Source organism: Actinia tenebrosa, unplaced genomic scaffold (genome assembly GCF_029948245.1).
Source record: "Actinia tenebrosa isolate PJP-AT-01 unplaced genomic scaffold, QUT_ActTen_1.0 PGA_scaffold4__44_contigs__length_22323623, whole genome shotgun sequence".
In the NCBI taxonomy this organism is placed as follows: Eukaryota; Metazoa; Cnidaria; class Anthozoa; order Actiniaria; family Actiniidae; genus Actinia; species Actinia tenebrosa.
This window is the reverse complement of record NW_028292581.1, coordinates 18,590,048-18,611,786: the sequence shown is the minus strand read 5'-3', so window position 1 is coordinate 18,611,786 and position 21,739 is coordinate 18,590,048. Positions and strand designations below refer to the sequence as shown.

General features: G+C 36.3%; 2 protein-coding genes across 2 annotated transcripts in view; both read left to right on the top strand.

Annotated features, from left to right (window-relative positions):
- LOC116292249 (DENN domain-containing protein 5B) overlaps window positions 1-5,228 on the top strand; it is a 40,851-nt gene extending 35,623 nt beyond the window's left edge. The window contains 4 exon segments of the mRNA XM_031699526.2: window positions 500-559; window positions 1,859-1,925; window positions 2,792-2,928; window positions 3,347-5,228. Of these exon segments, the coding sequence (XP_031555386.2) occupies window positions 500-559; window positions 1,859-1,925; window positions 2,792-2,928; window positions 3,347-3,556 (474 nt within the window). The 3' untranslated portion in view covers window positions 3,557-5,228.
- Window positions 5,229-6,906: 1,678 nt separating this feature from the next.
- The window catches only part of LOC116292254 (diacylglycerol kinase zeta), a 33,245-nt gene continuing 18,412 nt past the window's right edge, over window positions 6,907-21,739 (top strand). Inside the window, exons 1-16 of the mRNA XM_031699532.2 lie at window positions 6,907-7,193; window positions 10,549-10,663; window positions 11,626-11,709; window positions 12,417-12,444; window positions 12,717-12,763; window positions 12,873-12,929; window positions 13,458-13,523; window positions 14,267-14,299; window positions 14,792-14,830; window positions 15,137-15,250; window positions 15,523-15,588; window positions 15,877-15,894; window positions 16,407-16,478; window positions 16,742-16,789; window positions 21,341-21,375; window positions 21,599-21,659. Of these exons, the coding sequence (XP_031555392.2) occupies window positions 7,066-7,193; window positions 10,549-10,663; window positions 11,626-11,709; window positions 12,417-12,444; window positions 12,717-12,763; window positions 12,873-12,929; window positions 13,458-13,523; window positions 14,267-14,299; window positions 14,792-14,830; window positions 15,137-15,250; window positions 15,523-15,588; window positions 15,877-15,894; window positions 16,407-16,478; window positions 16,742-16,789; window positions 21,341-21,375; window positions 21,599-21,659 (1,011 nt within the window). The 5' untranslated portion in view covers window positions 6,907-7,065. The remainder of the gene's footprint in view (window positions 7,194-10,548; window positions 10,664-11,625; window positions 11,710-12,416; window positions 12,445-12,716; window positions 12,764-12,872; window positions 12,930-13,457; window positions 13,524-14,266; window positions 14,300-14,791; window positions 14,831-15,136; window positions 15,251-15,522; window positions 15,589-15,876; window positions 15,895-16,406; window positions 16,479-16,741; window positions 16,790-21,340; window positions 21,376-21,598; window positions 21,660-21,739) is intronic.

Genomic DNA, 21,739 nt, shown 5'->3' with positions numbered 1-21,739 from the left:
CCAAGCAAGGCTGCTTGAGATGATAATTAGTGTAGAGCTATAGCCACTTGCATGAACCATGAATAAATCAATTATAATTAAAAGTACCGACGTTCTCTGGAGCCTTGGCTTGTCACTTGAGGCTCTTGGTGCGACAACGATTTTCGAAAAGGTGTAAGAGTGTTGTATGAGGTTGAGCCGGATATACTGTTGCGTGCAAACGTTATTGTCGGCAATGTTTTTAAGTGACGTCACATGCACGTCATCCAAGCATATCACAGTATTATAGCCAGCGGCACACTAAAAAGCACCGGTTCGTTGACTGAGAATGACACGAACGAACGAACGAATAAGTGAATAGAAAGATTTTTCTAGAATGTTCTTTTGACAGTAATCATCACATCTCGCAATCAAACTTTTGTCAGCAACGTTTGCAGATCGTGTTCAATGAATTTTTCTCAAATGCACGCATTTTCTTCGTCACAAGGAGAAACCTTGATTTCTATGGTTTCTTTTTTAGCGAGGTAACCTGACGTATCTGTTGTGTGGTGATGGTGGTCTCTGTCAAGCTTTGGAACAGGTATAGTATCTTATTCCTGGCCTTCCCTCCCCTCCCTTTCTCTAACTTTACAATCCATAAGTAATTTAAGACCTCGAACTCGTACCAAGAGCCCACGTTCCTCTTGGTCAGCATCGAGAATGAAAAAGCCCTGCCGCTAGCTTGCAAAACCTAGTTCACACAAAAATCGTGAGCATAGGAAAAGATACAGCAAATTAGTATATTAACGTAACCGTAACTACCCTTTATGAATGGATGATTTCCTAGATGACACATCTGGAAGCCATTTCAATGTTACGGTATGTCTTATGTGATACAAGTCAGTACCGTATGTTTCCCACTCATGCGATAACCATTCTTATGGGAAGCCATTTCAATGTTACGGCATGTCAAACCGTGTAGGGGATACAAGTCAGTATCGTATGTTTCCCACATGCGATAACCATTCTTACGGGAAGCCATTTCAATGCTTCGGCATGTCTTATGTGATACAAGTCAGCGACGTATGTTTCCCAATCATGCGATAATAATTCTTATGGGAAGCCATTTCAATGCTTCGGCATGTCTTATGTGATACAAGACAGTGACGTATGTTTCCCGCTCATGCGATAACCATTCTTATGGGAAGCCATTTCAATGCTACGGTATGTCTTATGTGATACAAGTCAGTACCGTATGTTTCCCACTCATGCGATAACCATTCTTATGGGAAGCCATTTCAATGTTACGGTATGTCTTATGTGATACAAGTCAGTAGCGTATGTTTCCCACTCATGCGATAACCATTCTTATGGGAAGCCATTTCAATGTTACGGTATGTCTTATGTGATACAAGTCAGTACCGTATGTTTCCCACTCATGCGATAACCATTCTTATGGGAAGCCATTTCAATGTTACGGTATGTCTTATGTGATACGATTCAGTATCGTATGTTTCCCACTCATGCGATAACCATTCTTATGGGAAGCCATTTCAATGTTACGGTATGTCTTATGTGATACAATTCAGTATCGTATGTTTCCCACTCATGCGATAAACATTATTATGGGAAGCCATTCCAATGCTTCGGCATGTCGTACCGTGTAGGTGCTGTAAGTCAGTACTGTACAATTCCCACTCATGCGATAACCATTCTTATGGGAAGCCATTTCAATGCTTTGGCATGTCGTATGTGATACAAGTCACGATCATATTATTTTTCCCTGGTAAAACCGCTCCTTACTAGTACTTCCAAGTATATATTGCTTGCTTTCAAGTAACTAGCAATGGAAACAATTAATATGTTTGTTTAATTATAAATTACATATTTTTTATTGTAGGTTTTTCAGTGCGGTTTCAAGTCTTCTCGACTTTTTCGCAACAATTTCTTTATCTGGGATATTTTAGGTCAGTACTGTTCTTCAATACAGCACGTTCTCTTGTAGATTCTTCTTTTGTTAGTGCTTTTGTCTTGTGTCTCTTTCTGTAGATTTTTTTTCTTTTTTTGCTTTTTGTTCTTTTTTCTTTGTCTTGGAAGCTGTTTTTTATTGTTGTTTGTACTTTTCTTAACAATTTTTGTCGTTGCTGTCTGCTGGTACTTTCTTGCTGATGTTTTAATGATGATGTTGTATTTTAGTTGTATTTGTTATTTTATAAAACATTTTTTCTCACTTACCGACCACTTAACTACCACTTATCGAGCACTTATCGAGCACATACCGACCAATTACCGACCACTTACCGACCGCTTACCGACCACTTACCAACCACTTACCAACCACTTACCGATCGCTTACCGACCGTTTACCGACCACTTACCGTACGGTACAGATTGTTCACTACATTACCCATTACATATAACCCCAAAAACGAAGCGAACATCGAGGTCAATGCTCAAATTTTTGATTGTTTGTTAGTTTTGTTGTTGTTGTTACTGACGTCTGTCGTTGCTTTTGTTGTCGTTTGTTTGTTTGTTTGTTTGTTTGTTTGTTGTTGTAACTGTTGTTGTCTTCGTTGTTATTGCCGTTGTCGTTGACGTCGTCGTTGTTGCTGCTGTCTGCTATTACTCTCTGTGATACTATCTGTCGTTGTTGACGTCGTTGTTGTTGCTGCTGTCTGCTATTACTCTCTGTGATACTATCTGTCGTTGTTGTCGTCGTTGTATAATAGCTGCATAATAGCTCATGTGCAGCTCCTGTTTTTATTGTTGATAATTGATTACTGTTCATTGTATATTTTCAATCTATTCTTCTTTGTGTTTTTAACTCCTTCAGAGAAAGCCCATCAATATTGGCAAATGAACGAAGACGACACAGGTATCCCAGCACACCTCAGGATCGCCAAGAAGAGTTTCTGTACCATGATAACGAGAATTAACCACTCATCACAAACTATTGGCAAAGATGGCAAGGTATTTCTTATTTAAAGAATAAGGAATATAAAGCGCACTCACATGTGGCTGTACTGTGATATAAGCATCGAAAAATCGAAGCCTTTAAAAGGTTGTGTCGACTATAAACTACACTAAATATCTCAACAGTAACGTCCGTGCTCTTGACGAGAATAATGAGAAACTCCAGTCATTCCAGCTATTTGGATCTTGGAATAATCTTTCTTGGAATAAGAAATTCCTTTCTAGCGCCTATCGTCTTCGGGTCTGACAATCTTTTTTGAACTTGGTGTATAATATAAAAAAATCTAGCTCTGTTATTATTATTATTATTTCATTAAAGAAATGTCCTTTATTTTCTTCAAATCTCACTTTTCCATCATTTTTCTTTCATTCATTCACTACTGGTATTCATTCACTTCCCATTTTTTCATTAAAGTTTCAGATATTTGTGTGTCTGGGTGTTCGAGACCACTTACTTCATAACTGGCTTCAGCTCATCTCATTGTGTCCCGCAGCGACCAACATGTACGAAAACAACTCATTTCTTCGTGATTCAAGTCTCGTTCAGTTCCTGGTAGACGTGCTTACAGCACTGGTTGAGTTTAACATCACATTAGAAGCCTCGCTACTGAAGGGGATATCTTGAGTGATAATAACATTGGTATCAATAATGGAGCGTTCACAAGTTATAGGAATTTGGAGGCTGTGCATGGTTGGATCCCGTGGGTGGGTGGGTGTGAATAGGGTTAATCCCTACTCAAACATAACATATTTTCTATGACTCCCTTACCAAACTAAAAGCAATATTTTTGACATTCCCCTCCCCCTCCCTCCTCCCCCTGTTTTTTCTTTTGCTATAGTTAATAGGAGAAAATGGCTGCCCCCTCCCCCCCTAGTCATAACTCTCTTCCCCATAAATTATGAACACTCCCTAATATACTGTAAATAATAATCAAAAATGAAGATCGTAAAAACAAGATCAATAAATATTAAGCTATTATTTAGTTTGGAGAATCTATAAAAAATATTGCTGTCACTGAAAAATGATTGCTTTTGCTAAACATTTTTTGAACCTGGAATTTTATTTTGGCACACGGAAAGAATACTAGTTACCAGTGTTGTTCATTTTATACGATTTGGCTATTCCCTTTAAGCATTCATTCTTTCATTTATCCTTCAGAAAATTTATTGAAAATTTGAAATGGTTCCACGATGAGGCGATGAAAACTGTTATATTTTTTCCTGTTATGCACAATGTGAGCAAAAACGAAGCTCCGAGAAACGGAAAAAGTAACGTTTCGTCGAAGCTTCCACTTGGACTTGAGTGCTTGATGTTTGTTCTTAATGCGCGAAGAGTAAACTGATCAAAGATGGCCTTAAGGCGCGATTACACGAGCAATGTTCTCTGTAACTGTTGCGACACAAGTTGCATGGAGCATTACAGCGTGTAACCTACAGCCCAATTTGAAAAAATGTTACGAGACAAGTTGCAGCAATCGTTGCGAAAAGTAGAATTCGTTTTTATACTTTTGGCAACGATTGCGTCTCAGTTGCACCGTATAGACACTCGTGCAACTTGTGTTGTTAACACTCTAGCAAGTTGAGTCGTAATGGTGTTGCGAGAGAAAAAGAGAAAGTTACAGAAAAAATTGTTCAGTGTATTCCCGCCTTTATTCATTCACTGTTACCGTACTTAGGTGTACGAGCGCCAGTCGAAGAATATTCATTAAACTCCAGATTTTTGACGTTCAATTTATCATTAGGAATCTATAGCTTTAATAGCGCAATTAAAAGTTGAATAACGCGCACGTCTTATGAGGATCTCGCTAGTAACAATAACGATAGTAACGCTCGCATTAACGATAACGATCTTAATGATAACGGGAATAACATGCACAGGTCACTGAGCCCTCGAATAGTTTGAATAATCATTAATGTTGATAATAGTAATAATAATAATAATAATAATAATAATAATAATGGTTACATTGAAGATGATGAGAGTGAGCTTTTATCTTGTAACTTCAATACCTGTTAATGATTATAAAATGCTGTTTCAATCTTTTTTTTTCTTTTTCATTAATTTAAGAACTATTAATCTACTAACTAATGAAAAAATATTTATATTTTACTAGCCGACGTCAAATGACCTATTTTCTCGAGATTTTTCGAGTGTTGGTTTGAGATCTTGCTAAGCTGTCGCACATGAGCGTTGCTTTATGAAGTCAAATATATATCAAAGCTGTCTCGTTATCTTTAATTTATCGAAAGTTTAATATATCATAATCTTTATTAAAAGTCAGTTCATATTTTTACTATATATTGATATTACAAACTTTTCATGTAAATGTTTCGCTAATGATTGCTTAATAAAAAAAAACTATCCTTGAGAAAATAAAATAATGATATATTTAATAGATATGGAAGTCCCTATCAAGATTTTTGAAGACTTTGTAAATAAAATTTTTCTAATTTATAGACTTTAAAAGAGGTCTAGAAAAATATGTTTTGCTGCAGATAATGCGATTTAAACTGGGATCCAAATCTGCTCTCAATTAGTAGGTCTCTTAAGCGGCCTAAAATATTTGTAACGAGCGGGAATTTGTAAGCTAGTTTCGAGAATGTTAAAATCGTTTGCATAAATAGAGATGCCATGCATTTCCTGGCTTGTTACGAAGGGAGAAAAGAAAACTGGGGGGAATAAGACACGTTTGATGGATTATTGGCATAACTGAATGATTGTAATAATCATCGTGCGAGGCAGAGACAAAACACTGTCCTGAAGCTTCTTCGCCCATTTAGACACATTAAAAACAGTCCCTCTTCATATGCACAACCATTTCTGAGGTTTGCTTTGGCACCAGAAACTAATGGCCACAAATGACCAGGTTGTTAAATTTCGTGCATGTTATAACAATAATTGTAGCGACAATTACACGGTAAATATAAACCCTTTGGGGAAAACTCCCAGTGGCTTGATTAAGGTTGCGACGAAGGGAAGTCATACTAGCATTTAAAGTGTTTTATTATAAGTGTTTTTATTACATATTTTATCCGCGCATGCATAATCTTTCATATCTTGAAAAAAAGGAAGGAAGAATGATTAATTAAGAAAGAAAGAAAGAGAGAGAGAGAGAGAAAGAAAGAAAGAAAGGAAGAGAGAGAGAGAAGAAAGAGACAACTAGACAAAACCCGAAAGACTCACCACTCCCCACCCCCCTCCAACACGCTCAACCCTCTCCCGCACGCGCCATCCCTCCCTCCTCCCTCCGCCCCCTCCCTCCCCCCCCTCCCTCCTCCCTCCCTCCCTCCCTCTCGCTCTCTCCTCTCTCTCCTCTCCCCCCTCCCTCCCTCCCTCCCCCCGCCCCCCGCCCCCCTCCTCCCCCGCCTCCCTAGCCCGCCGAAAGAAAGACGTTCGCAAAAGTATAGACTTAAAGAAGCTACATTTTATCCTGCAACTTTTTCACTTTCATTAGAAACCGCAGTAAAAAGTGAGCAAAAGTCTCTTGGTATAGACTTAAAGACGCTACATTTTATTCGATTTGTGCAGAAAAAATTTCACTTTCATTAGAAACCTAACGCGGAATACACCTATAACTTCAAGGCGAGCGGTTTGGCTGTCAACCATCTTGTCATATCAAGGTTTCTGTTTCCAGATAACAAAGGGAATTCCCTTTCTAGTTCGTTCCCAGAACAGAAACAGCAACTATACCATGAGTTTCTCGTTTCGAAACTACAACAGTGAAGCAATAATACGGAAGTTTGCGATTACTTTCTGACCGATATCGCTCTAAGACTGACAGACATTTTATGCAAACTCGAAGTCCAAAAAAGCAATTAAAATAGTTTAATTCAACCAAACTTATTTTTCTAGTAGTTTTGTAAATAAGCTTGACAATTATAGATTGGTACAATGTTCATTAAAATGAAAATATGGAAGACATAAAAACATCGAGTCGCGTCCCGTTTCGCCCCCGCGCTGTCCACAATGCCTTGCAAGCAGTGTGGTTCAGTCAACATTAGTTTTTAGAGTCGAACTGTAAACCGCAATCATCAACAAATTTGCCTTCATTTTGTGGGAAAAACCCGTGAATGAGCTCCAACTGACCTGAGAAATGCTAAAACCGTTATTGAAGTTATGCTGGGTGCTTTAAGATGGCGGGGAAATCAAAAGGGCACAAAGAAAACTTGCTCGAAGTCAAAGATGTCGAAGACGAAACACGACCTTCACTTCAGAATGCTTCGAAAATCTCGCGAGGAGCAGCTAAGTCTCGCTCTTATAAGTAAGCTTTCTTCTCTTGAATTCTGACCATAATATTAAGTATTCATATATCTAGATAGAATATTATTTTAGCTATGTTGTGGTCAAGTTAGGTTGGAGTTCGGCATTTTATTCCATGATCCCTGGGGTTGGGCTTGTGTTTAAAAAATATCAGTCATATCGAACCTTCATTTAACATTCAACGAGTTTTTCTTTTTATTCGTTAAATCACCAGGAATTTAAAATAACATTGAACCAAACTGAATATTCATATAGTTACTTCCTTGTCTCGGCTCTTGAAAAATAAAATTCATTGTAAAATAGATACGAAATATTTTTTTGTTGTTTTAAAATGCAGCGATCAAATCGAAGCTGCTTTAGCTTATCGATGTTCGCCACAATAATCCAACAATTCTTGTCTTGAAAGAAAATATTAATTTTCGTATTTATATTTAATTTCGATCGGAAATAAAACGGTGGAGTCAAAGGTTGTCTTCTGATAAGGAATATTGAGGCACTTTATCGGGGATTTTTTTAATAAAAATACCTGGAATTAGATTTCCTATATTGAACTTAATGTAAAATATGAATAAGAATGCCTAGAATCGTTAAGTAAGATAAATAATTTCATAAACTGGTGGCCTTCTACCGAATGAATAACATGAAGGGCTTTTTTTTTCAAATTCGTTATAATCCAAGTGTGAAAGGGAAAATCTAGGAATATAAAAAAGAAGAAAAAAATTTGACTTTTAATGCTCTTACCATAAAAGTTACATCAATTAGAAAAATATACTTATAAAAATTAAAAATTCATGACTTAAGTTGTTTTATTTAATTGGTTCTGCCATTTCTATTTTCATGTTAGACATAGCTGTAGGTTTTTTTCATAACGATAGCTCTAAAAAATGTCGATATGAAATCAATTTTATTCTTAACTGTTCTCAAGGAAGGGTTGCTTTGATATTGACAGGTACAAAACACGGGAAAAAATATCTGTACAAAAGTTTTAGGGTTTACGAAAATGAAATACTGAACAATAGAAATTTGCATACTTAATTAACAATGGGAGTCCGAAGGGTAAGTAATTTAGAACATTAGGTGATATGCTTACATGCATTAACACCCCTCCCCACCCTACCACCCCTACCTCACGCACACTCATACTTCTAAAAGGTATAGGAATAATGGTTGCTAACCCACAAACAATACTCAATATCACATTCTCAAGTAGCATATTTCTTTAAATTTATGGCTCTATATTTTCATAAGAGTTTTAATCGTTTTTGACCTAAGTACTCCTCATCAATGATTTGTGGAGAAAGTATAGATCTTAGCTTTAATAAATTATTAATAAATGAGTTTTAATTGAATACTCCTTTATTTTAATTCAATATCCTAATTTGAGAAAAATCCACCTGTTTTGAAGGTTGAATTTTCGTGTTTTTGTATAAATTTCGCACGCACCTGAACTAGAGTGCATAATTTAATCAACCCGTGTTTATAAGCTATAATATTTATGTGTATGGAGCAATATAGCTTAGTTGCCGATCTCAACTTGAGACATATCTTATTGCATTACCTAGAACAGAGCATAAAAATAGTGGCTTTATTAGTAATGTTTTTTGAATATATCATTTATGATATAATTATGCACATTTAAGGAAGTTATCAGTATTTGGTACCATATGTTGATTGCAGATATGATGATACATGTATACTATATACTAGTCGATGTATTTTTTTTCTTTCATCTCATAAGGCTGAGTTCATAATGTATGGCAGAGGGGGGGCAGGTGAAATTTAGGGGGATCGGAAAATTTGGGGGGGGGGGGGGTTGAAAACTTTTTTCAGAGAATTGGGGGAATGAAAGTTTTTTAGAAGAAGTTACGAGAGATTGCCCGGGGGGATAGTTAATTTTTGGGGGACTTCAAGGGGGGTCTTAAGAATTTTTTTGTCATTTAAAGATTTCACCTGCCCCCCCCCCCGCCATACATTATGAGGGCGGCCTAAGAGCATTAAATATTATAATATTTTGCAAAAGAAAAAGAAAACTTTTCCTTTCATGAACATTGAACATTGAACATTTTATTGATTCCCACACACATAAATATATACAAGTATTCACAAGAGTAATATTAATGAATAATGACAAGAAAGTTGAAAATAAATTAATCATAAGAGAAAGAGCTAATGTATGGTGTGTGTGGTTGTCGAAATAGTTAAAACTTTCGAGTCGACAACCACGGCATGACACATTTTATCAGCATTTTATGGAGCATTTTATTAGATTTTAAGGAAAGGTTTTCTTGTGAATGCTAAATTCTTATCTCAATAAATAATTAACACCAAAACCAAGTTAAACTAACCTGTGTTCTCAGACCCATTTAAAACTATCACAAGAAATCATAATTTATCTTAATAGAATTTCTCCCATTTCTCTCCCTCTCTTTTTATTTTTTTTATTTTATTTTACTGTTAGCCTGGTATTTATGATAATTTTGAACAAATTACATGTAAATGATGAATAATATTTTTTTCACTTTGCTTTTTTCTGTCAGAACTTTCTCTGGATAGTATTCCTTTGCGAATCTGTTATTTATTATTTACAGTAATGAAGTCTTTATGTTAGAATTTATTGATTAAAATTGTCAAGGCATAAGTACAGTAAATTCTGTATGCTCAAAGTATGACAAGATTCTAAATACTGTTAGATCTAGATAATGAATATGACTTTGTACTTGATCAAAATTCGCTTTTTGCATTGTCTTTTACAAGCTTTCCCACTCCACTATTGTTATTCCCTAGGGGAATTGTTCTGGGGGACAAAACAATAGACTGTCTTTTTTTATGCAATACAAAAACCTCAAAAACAATTGCCCTATTTCACTATGACGTCACTTCAAAACAATCTTCAACAATCTATTGTTTAAACGCAAAGGATCAGGGTCGTCGGACGGGTCAAATCAACGCAAACTAACCGAAAATTGTTCTAAATTCCGTATCATTCATCGAAGAGAAGTAGAATAGGCAGCAAATGCTCAGAATATTTTTTGGTACATATTAACACATATTATATCTGAAAACCAGGCCATTTTAGATTAAACTGTTTCGCTAGGAGCAAATTTTGTTGAATTTTCTATTGGATTTGGCGATTCTATCCCCCACATAAACAAGCAGTGACGTCATAGTGAATTAGGTCAATTCTTCTCGGGATCTATAATTTCATGTACGACATAGCAAGTACTACACTTGCTCTCTTTCTCAGTAAAAAAAGATTAATTTTAAGTTGGCCAATTGCAGACAGTTCATTTGAAGTACACGTAGTTGTCTATTCTGCACCCAGCGACTTAATTACCAAATATTTTGATTAATTCCAGGCAAGCAATGGCCACGCCTGATATCAATTGCAAGCCATCATCTCAGACAGATCGCTGTGACAACCATGAAATGATGGCAGCTTCATGCAGCACTTCTGATGTCTCTGATTGGACAGTAAGTAATAAATTATGACTAATAATAGGCAGGACTAGTTAATATTCCTTAAACATCGCTAGTAGAGAGGATAGGAATTTTTTTTTAAATCTTTATTTTAAGTACAAATACAGTGTTAATTAAGGGGTGGTTTCCGAATTGGCGCACTTTCACACACACACTACTACCACTACTCTTTTTTACTCCAACGAAGGACTAGCATTCGAAACATCAGTATTTTCATCTTTTCACGGTGTATAATTTAGCTTTTGCATACTGCTGTTTTTAAAGACCACAGACTCATTTTCACAGGCTTAGGCTTGTTTATAAGTCAACTATTCACAGATACCATTAAAAGTCTGTGGGATTTCAAAACATTGGTATTGTTCAAGCTGCACATTCTTTACTGTACATTAAAGTTGGCATTTGCAAATGATTTACTCCTGAGTGAGACTAAGTGCAGATGAGTCTTCAGTCTTAAAACGCAGCGGTATTTATGGAATGAGAAAAGGGACTATTAACACTCTTTTTACTGCAACGCACTGATCGAGACAACAGTTGCAACAGGGAAATAGGGCAATACACTGCTGCCAATCAGAGAATATGGAGGTACTGATCAATTTATTTGATTGACGGAAGGTATCACCCAATTTCCCTGTCTCGACTGTTGTCTCAATGTCTCAGTGAGCCTTGTGCAGAATATTCATGTGTTCCAGTGTTGGTATTGTTGAAGTTGTGTATTATTTATGAATATTTAGACACTGATACAAGGCTAAGCCTGAGTACTGTAAATAAGTTTGTAATCAAGGCACACATCGGTAATTTGGAACTCAAAAATGGTCTAGATTCAGTACTAAGTCATAGCATTTAAAAATGCTCTTTTCAAGCTCTCTCGATGAACATTGTACACAAAATGACATGCCTGTAAAAGAGCTTAGAAGGTAGTTGTAACTAAGCTCACATTATCTTTCTCCTGGTTGCAGGATAATGCTGTTAATGGAAGACATTTTTGGATCGACTCAGATGCTTCTGCTAACTTCTGTTATCTGTCTGATTATGAATGTGTGGTAAGCATTGTCTTTTATTTTATGTTGGGCTTCCTGTGGCACACTCTAGATGATTGGCTATGTACCATTTATCATATATATTTTATATCATTTATTTTCTTAGTCTCCATATTGCACAGTTGTATTTTTCAAATTTAAAAACATCTATACAAAATTTTTACCATCCACGGGAACCCGGAGGTCAAGTTGGAATTCAAAATAAAATTTAAAAAATCTACAAAGCTTTTCGCTGTTGTATCACAGCATGGGACAATCACAACAGAGCTAGGCTCCAAACTAAGGTGAAAGCCCAAAGATCGAATTAGAATTTAGAAGTTGATTTTTGAGGGGGGAGGAAAAACGGAGAACCCAGAAAACCCTCGAAGCACAGGAGACAACCAAGAAACAACTCTACTCACATACGACACTTGAGATCGCCAGGACTTGAACTCAGGCCGCATTGGTGAGAGGCGGCGCATTAGCAGCGCACCCCACCGGTGCTTCCCAAAATAATGCCATAACATGTTTGTTTACATATCCTTGATGCTTATTGGTCAACCCCAGTGGGTCCAACAGTCAGGAAAGAGATTAACTTGGACTTCTGGAACAATCTCCAACACACTTTGTGCCCAGGGGTGTTTTTTTCTGGGTTCCTGAGAAAGACGTGTCTTTACAAGCAAATATAAAATGATTCTTACTTGTATGCTTTTCCTTTATTTTATATTTAGAAATCTGGTCCGAGAAAGAAATGTACAGGTAATGAGAGAATTGTAGTGTTGTAAATATGTGTATGACTTCACATTCAAGAACCACATATTATTAGCCACCTATTTTCATCAAATCAATTTTAAATCAAACTGTAAAATGGAGTATTAAAAGGACATTCAGGTGATACATAGAGTCTGGGTATATAAAAGAAATGAATTGCAGCCAATATTTGTTTCGTCTATTGAGATTTGATTTCTGATATTCTCATCAAAAGCATATCCTGCAGTAACTAATTGTGTAAAAATGTTATTGCTCCTCAGCTTGTAAGATTGTCGTCCATACCAAATGCATCGAACAGTTAGAAAGAGTAAGTCCAAATATTGGATAACTATACTGACAATAAAAACAATATTGGTGCAAATCACCTTGTAATCTCTGAGATACTTTGTATAAGTGTTGGGTGTTTTGTTTTATAGATTAATTTCAGATGCAAGCCAACATTTCGAGAAATTCAAACCAAAGGTGTACAAGAGGTATGTTACAATGAAAAAATCTTTCAATATAATGATTGGGAGGAGGGCTGGTTGTTCCCCAAAATATTTACTAAGCCTATTGATATGGCAGTAGACTCTAAATATTAACTAGTTAGAAATACATACATCTGTTCTCATTTGTTTTGTATAGTTCCAGAAATTATCCATACCCCTCTCATGGAGGATCCTCCCCCCCCCCCCCCCCCCCCCCCCCCCCCCCAAACTACCCCCAGAAATTCCAATTTTCTTCCATACAAACTGTAATTTTTGTTCTTTCTCTGACCCCAACCCTTCGGAAATCCCAAATTCCTCTTTGGGGTAGGTATAGATAATTTCTTGAACACCACATTGGCATGCAGAAAAATGGTAGAACTCGCTACCCCTCCCCCCTCACCTCCTCTACATGATTGGGCTGTCTGTGATCCTTAATCTAATTTTTGTCACCTATAAACATGGTTTATCAAGGAAATCAAAGACTGACACAAATGAATTTTAACCAATGAATGTACATGTTCTATTTATTATTAGGGTAGTATAAGACACCATTGGGTACACAGAAGGAAACAGGAGGGCAAGTGTGAACACTGTGGAAAGGTTAGTCTAATTATAGGATCATATAAGTGTAGCTGTCAAACAGGTTTTGAAAATTATTACATTTCATGCTATTTCACTCTTTTTTATAATTTCCTATTCTATTCCTTACTATTCAACTCTGGTCCATTCCATTCTATTCTTTTTATTTTATTCCATTCTACAGTGTATTCTATTCCATTCTTATCTATTCCATTCTATTCTACTCTCTGTTCCATTCCATTTCATCATATTCCATTCCATTCAATTTTACTCCAATTTAGGCTTAACTCATCTCTGTTTTCTTTGTATTCTATTCCAAATTCCATCACACCTTTTCTTCATCCCATTCCAAAATGTTTATTCTATTCTGTTCTTTTATTACTCTATTTTAGTTGTTAATTTTTGTCATGGCACATTTTGTGGCTTTAAGAGGAAATATCCAGATATTGTTGGTTGAAAAATATTTGAAAAATATGATATTTGACTGCTACCCGGTTAGCTCAGTTGGTAAGAGCATCAGTCTGTTAAAATAACTGAGGAGAAGGTGCTGCTTTTGTAATTACATCTGCAAATGGTTAGACCTTCATGTGGCTCGGATGATCATGTTAATGGCGGTCCCGTCCCTAATTAACTAGAGACGTTAACAGAGGACCACAAGTTTATCAGTTGAATTACTGTCAAGTGTTATCCTCTATAAACAAAGTTAATTTATTTTCTTATTTATTATAGAAATGAATTGTTGTTTGAATATCTGTTTGTTTCAGTCATTTCAACACATGCTGTCATTTCAAAATAAGGTACTGAACGGTTAGTGATTTGAGTGTCATGTTTTGTGAATAGCGAATTTAATAATAACGTAGAGTAAGCAAACCTCATGAAAGACCCTTTACAGAGAGGAATGGTTGTAAAATATATATACTCCTGGTTCAGAGTAGCATTGCAACCATCGGGTAATTATTAGATTTTTACAAAGTCCTCTATTTTCCTATTAGTTTATGCGCGCTAGCTTAATAAAGAACAGATAGACCAAACAAGGTCACACATGTTGGACAAAGGACTTTTCAAACTTGTTTCCTGCCAATTTTAGAGAATTATCTTTCAGATTTTATTGATATCCTAAAACTGCAGGTACCTCATGGCTGATCATAGTTAGGGCATAACTTACTCACAGATTAAAATTGCTGTTTTAATTAGTTTGTTAGGATTTGCAGAAGGAGAAAAACTATGGCAGGAATGGTTTGCTCTATTTTTTAAAATAAATATTCATTTATTTATTTCTTTTTAAATAGGACATTATATCAATAAGTTGTTCATGGTGTAAAGTTGCTGTAAGTAATACCATATTGTGAACCTTTTTTAAACAGAAAAATAGAATAAATAAAGAAAACTGACATTTTATTGAACACAAGATAATCCAGAGCTGATCTAAATAAGGGCATGGCAGACTGACAGATTAAACCCTGAAACAACCTCTGGGCTGATCTAAGTCAGGGCATGGCTAACTCACAGATCAAACCCTGAAATAACCTCTGGGCTGATCTAAGTCAGGGCATGGCTAACCCACAGACTGAACCCTGAAACAACCTCTGGGCTGTCGATACACTACTGAAAGTTCATATATTTTGTCGTTTTAGTATCATAATAAAGTAGAATGCTTTGAGATGAAAAAAATAGATGAGCCTTGTGATCTTGGTGCCCATGCAAATCTTATTGTTCCTCCATCATGGATTGTTAAGATCCCCAGAAAGGTAATATGACCATCCAATAAGAATGTCAGACGCTATCAGGGAAAACCCACTTTGCATCAGGGAAAACCCAGGGAGGTACAATCTTAGTATATCAATCCCTTGGAAGGAAAATAAAATAAATTTATGCTGTCAGGGAAAACCCATTTTATATTGGAAGTCAAGTGTGTGATAAGAGGGCCCTTGTAAACTAAGAAAGGTGTGTCACACCATTGGGAGAGATGCATATAATTGAAACTCAGTAACTTTCAACTAACTGTTCTGTTTTCATGCAGGGAAGATCAGGATCTGTAAAACGAAACAGTTTCAAAAAAAGATCAATCAAAAGAAAATCAACCAAGGTGAGCAAAGATTACAAATATAGCAAACTTGGAAATTTTGTTGCCAAAATGATGGACGTTGGAATTTTATTGAGGTGAATGAAGGGACAGAATCAACTTGACTTCAAGGATCTGGCCAGATTTGTTTCAATTAAAAATTCCTTCCTTGCTGACAGTTTTTTTTTTTCAAATTTCAAAAATGGCTCCACATTCTGTAAAGCACATCAAAATGACCTGAATAACTAATGGGAAATTTAATCTAAATTTAATCTAACCCAGACTGATTACTTTTCTTAATACTTTTTTCAGGAAAGAAAACCATTTGTGGTAAGAACATGTATTGAGTTTCTTTACATTTACTCAAGAGATGTGTGGGTGATACTTGAAATCTAGTCTATTTGTCTCCAGAAACTGGAACATTTAGCTATGTATCTATTTCATGCAGTCCTCTTCTAACTACCCCTCCACCCACCTACCCACCCACCTAGCCACCCACCTAGCCACCTCGCCACCTACCTACACCCACCTACCCACCCACCTACCTAACTGCCCATGTACCTACCCACCCACCTACCTATCCACCTACCTACCTACCTATCCACCTACCTACCTACCTACCCATCTAGCCATCCACCTAGCCATCCACCTAGCCACCTACCTACCCACCTAGCCATCCACCTACCTACCTACCTACCCATCTCCCTCCTACCTACTTACCCACTTAAAGACCTACCCACATACTTACTGACCTACCCACATACTGACCTACCTACCTACCTACTTAACTGCTAGGCCATCATAGATAACCCTCCAAAGTTTAATGTTATTCCTGTTTCTAGATCAAACCTTCAGGGTCAGCACAGAAAAAGCCACTTTTGATCTTCATCAACCCTAAAAGTGGAGGCAACCAGGTATGTATTGTTTAGAACTTACAGTGTACAAGGTGGCGTATTACACTTGTCTCTCACCTCCAATAATTATCTTAAGTTCAAATCCTCAACTCACTATCACATGTCAGTACAGTTTTTGTTGGGTCGCTGCCTTAATTCATGGTTTTGTCTCTGGGTTCTCCACTTTAATCAAGTAAAAAAAACAACACTGAATAAAAGTTTTATTTATTGAATACTAATGAACCTTATACAGAACTAATCACAGTAACTGACATTGTTTTTAGGGTGCAAAAATCATGCACAAGTTTCAGTGGCTTCTGAATCCAAGACAGGTGGGTCATGTAAAATAAACCTGACTGATCAGAATTATCATAGTTCATGGCCATGGATGATAAAAGTGTTGGGCTTGATAGCTAGGGTATAGCAAATAACCATACATTGTATGGAAACATAAAGTAACATATATAACTATATTTAGTGCCTGTAGTTCATTCACCTAATAGGTTGCTATCCAGGAAGGTGACACTGTGCACTTTCAGGGACCACAGAGCTGAGGGTTCAGAGGCTATAGCCCCCAACTAAGATTGCCCCGGCCCAAAAGATCGTACTTCCGGCGCCTAACATGGCAGCCACATATTCTTTGTCTGTATATACGTTATTGTTTTTTATGGTTTGTCGCTGTTATATAGTCCCTTTTTCTTATATTGATAATTATAACATTAATCGTCATTTGGATCTTGAAAGAAGTAAATCTCTGCACTTTGGTTTAGTGATTAATTCAGTGGTTTCAAGTTCATCTCCCTGGAATGTTTGTCAGTTAACTTCGTTTCGTCTCAAATCTGGTTTCTACAAGTCTCGTATTGCCGTTGGAAAAATATCTAAGCATGGTTATACTTCATTATCTATTCCTGGTCATGATCCTCCAACTGATATTACTATTTCTATGGATATTCATCGTAATCCTGGCCCTTCTTCGTTTAACTCTGACCTCAAGACTACGGTTCAACGACTTCATATGGTTCATCACACTAATAATTATCATCGTTCATTGGATACGCCTCGTCTTTCTTTACAACATTTAACATCTACACCTGTGTTATCCCATGTCTTTTATGGCCATAACAGAACATCGGTCCTTAATTACAATAAAGAAATCCTGGATTCCACAGCTGGAAATTCAAATCTTAACCGTCAACTGCCGTTAATAACATACTCAAGAGCAAATCTTTTCGAACTTCGCCGTAATACAAAAGCTCCTTCATCTTGCTGCTCCTCTGCTCTTAAGGAATTAAAGCTTTTTCGATTTCGTGGCAAGCGAGGTGGTCATCGTACAGATCGTTCTACAATTTCATCATCACCTGCTTCAACAACAAACATCAAAATTCCTGCATCACTTGAACCTGCTTCAATTTCTACCTCAACTGCAAACTACATGAAATTTTGTCTCTTAAATGCTCGTTCAATAAACAATAAATCTCTTTTAATTAAGGATTATGTTGTTGAAAGAGACATTGATATTCTCGCTATAACTGAAACCTGGCTAAAAAATACTAATTCTGATTTTATTGTGCGTGATATTTGTCCTACTGGTTATTCGTTTTGTCATGTTCCTCGTCAAAATCGTACTGGTGGAGGTGTTGGCATAATGTATAAAAATAGCCTGAAAATCAATCATCATGTAACAATGTCTCACACGTCTTTTGAATTTATGGAAATGCTACTTCATCATCAATCGTCTACTTATCGTATTGTTATTGTTTATCGTCCACCCTCTTCAAATAGCTTGCTATTTAATGATGATTTCACTACTCTCTTGGAACGACTGGTTACATCTTCTGGCAAACTGGTAATTTCTGGAGATTTTAACTTTCACATCAATGACACTAAAGATAATAATGCTAATCGCTTTATGGATTTACTCGATTGTTTTAATCTGACTGTCCTTGATCCTGTTTCACCTACACATAAAAGTAATCACGTTTTGGATCTAATCATTACAAGATCTGATGAAAAATCTGTGACCAACCTTACTGTACACGATCCTGTTTTATCTGATCATTATGCTGTTCATTGTATGTTATCTGTAAACAAGCCTCTACTTCAATCAAAAAGCATTTCTTATCGCAGGCTTCGTGCAATAAATGCTGATTGTCTCCAACAAGATATTATGAACTCTGCACTATATCAATGTCCTGCTACTCAACTATCTGATTTGTGTACTCAATATGACTCTGTTTTATCGTCTATTTTAAATAAACGTGCTCCTTTACGTTCTCGATCCATCTCCCTTCGCCCAAGAGCTCCATGGTATACTGACGAAATTCAAATTAATAAAACAAAGCGTCGTAATCTAGAAAGACGTTGGCGACGTTCCAAATTAGAGGTTGGCCGTGAATTATATGTTGATCAATGTAATGTTGTTAAAAAACTGATTTTTGATGCAAAAATGAATTTTTATTCTAATTTGATTACTGATGCTGGTTCTAACAGTAATGATCTATTCCGTTCTATTGATCGATTGCTACACCGTATACCTGAGGAAAAACTACCAACCTCAACTTCATCCACAGATCTAGCTAACAATTTTGTTTACTTCTTTAAAAACAAAATCGTTAACATCAGAAATGGCTTCGTTCCTACGTCACATCTTTCAAATGATTTCTCTTATCTGGATTCACCTAAACTGGATTGTAAAATTGATTCATTTTCGCCTATCTCTATCGATGAATTATCAGCCATTGCGAAAAAGATGTCATCTAAATCCTGTAGTCTTGATCCTCTTCCTGCAAGTCTCCTACTTGGACATTTTGGCGCATTACTGCCTACTATATGTGAAATCGTTAACCTGTCACTTCAAACTGGTGTTGTTCCATCTTCTCTTAAAGTTGCTGTTTTAAAACCGTTACTGAAAAAACCATCTCTTGATCATGAAGTTTTTGGAAATTATCGCCCTATCTCTAATTTAAAGAATATCTCCAAGATTATTGGAAAAGTCGTTTCTCTTCAGCTAAATGATTATCTGTCTCTGAACAATCTCCATGAACCATTGCAGTCTGCATACAAAACATTTCATAGCTGTGAAACTGCTCTTCTTCGAGTACAAAATGATATCCTCCACTCCATTGACAATCGTTCTTGTGTTGCCATGCTACTCTTGGACCTATCTGCTGCATTTGACACAGTTGATCATCAAATTCTTCTAGATCGTCTCCATACAAAATTTGGCATTTCTGGCATAGCTCTTCAATGGTTTAAGTCCTACCTCACTGATCGCTTTCAATTTGTTTCCATTGATGATTTTTCTTCTGAAGCCCTTCAACTTGATTGTGGCGTACCTCAAGGTTCTGTACTTGGTCCTTTGTTGTATCTCCTTTATACTTCTCCAGTAGCTGATATCCTCCGAATACACAGAATGTCTTTCCACCTTTATGCTGATGACACTCAATTATATATTCCTTTCTCCTGTAATGATGATTTGTCCCTTAATGATTCCATGAATCTGATTGAAAACTGTCTATCTGATATTGATGCTTGGATGACTACAAATAAATTGAAACTAAATAAAGGCAAAACTGAATTCCTGTTATTTTCTTCAAAGCACAGCCCACAGTTAACTCTTCCTTCTCTTCAATTTGGTTCTGATGTGATAATGCCCTCAATGCATGCTCGGAACATTGGTGTCATATTTGATACGCATCTTACTTTGGTTCGTCATGTGAATAATATTTGCAAGTCTTCTTTTTATCATCTCAGAAACATTGCTAAAATAAGAAAATACATCTCTTTGAAAACAACTGAAACTCTCGTCCACGCGTTCATATCCTCCAAACTCGACAACTGTAACTCTCTGCTCTTTGGCTTACCAAACAAACTCTTAGATAAACTACAATCTGTACAGAATGCTGCTGCCAGAATAATCACTCTTTCCCATAAACATGACCACATTACACCTATCCTCGTTAATCTGCATTGGCTACCAATTGAATCTAGAATCAAATATAAAATCCTATTACTTACTTTTAAAGCTCTTCATGGCCAATCTCCTATCTATATCCGGGAACTCATTTCAGTGTATAAACCGAACCGTAATCTTCGTTCTGCATCACAGGTTCTTCTATCAGCACATTCTTATAATCTTAAATCTTATGGTCATCGCTCCTTCTCTGTGGCTGCTCCTGAACTCTGGAACTCACTTCCAATATCTCTCCGAAATGCATCAAGTCTAGCCTCATTCAAAACTGAACTTAAAACTTATCTCTTCAAATTAGCATATTCTTTGTAAATAATTTTATTTTGTCGTTGTCTTTGTCGTTTGTTTACTAGCGCTTAGAACAGATTTGTATTTGCGCTTTATAAATAAATATTATTATTATTATTATATTATTATATTTCTAATTTATTCACTTTATATATTCTGTTTGGTATAAAATTCAGTATTCAGAAGAGATTTCTGAAATATAAGCCCCCCTCCTCCAAATCCAAAACTCACTCTGTGGTCGTCCCTGACTTTGGTCCCTCTCTCCATCAGTGATCTATTTTAAGAGAATTCAAAGCTGAAGCTACATGGATAAGAGAGTAGTTAAAAGAAACATGGAGATCCTGAGGATGAAACTGCACCACCAACTCACTAACCAACTGAGCTGCCGCTGTTCCTTTAAGAACATATGTGTCACCCTTAAATAACATTCAAAACCTGCTCCATTATCACAGCAGAGCATGATACATGAATTAGGAAAAGTGCTGTTTGACCTGCAATAAAAATAAAGAAGCTAGACTATGATACATTCAACTAGCTGTTGTTCAAAATTTACATCTCCTTGGCAAGTAATATAAAATGCTTTGTAGCATACTTTTTTACATTTTCTTGTATTTTTTACTTTTAGGTTTTTGATTTATCTAGTAGTGGACCAAAAGAAGGGTGAGTAGTTAAATTAATTTGTGTGGAGAAACCATCTTGCCTTGCATATAACATACAATGTAGTTTGTTTCCAATCCTCTAGTACAATGCATTAATTTCTCTTTATCTTTATAATTTTTGATTCTATGTCTGATGTCTAATTGTGTGCCTTTGTAATGATGATTGTTTAGTGTTTGGCAAATATTTGATGTATCAGTTCTAACTCTTGTTTCTGTGGTTGCAGACTGGAGCTTTATCGTAAAGTGCCTAACCTAAGAATCCTTGCTTGTGGAGGCGATGGAACTGTAAGTTACAGATTAATGTCTCTGCAGCAAAGACATTTCCCATTTTCTTATTATTTTTTTACTCCCATATCTTTTCTTTT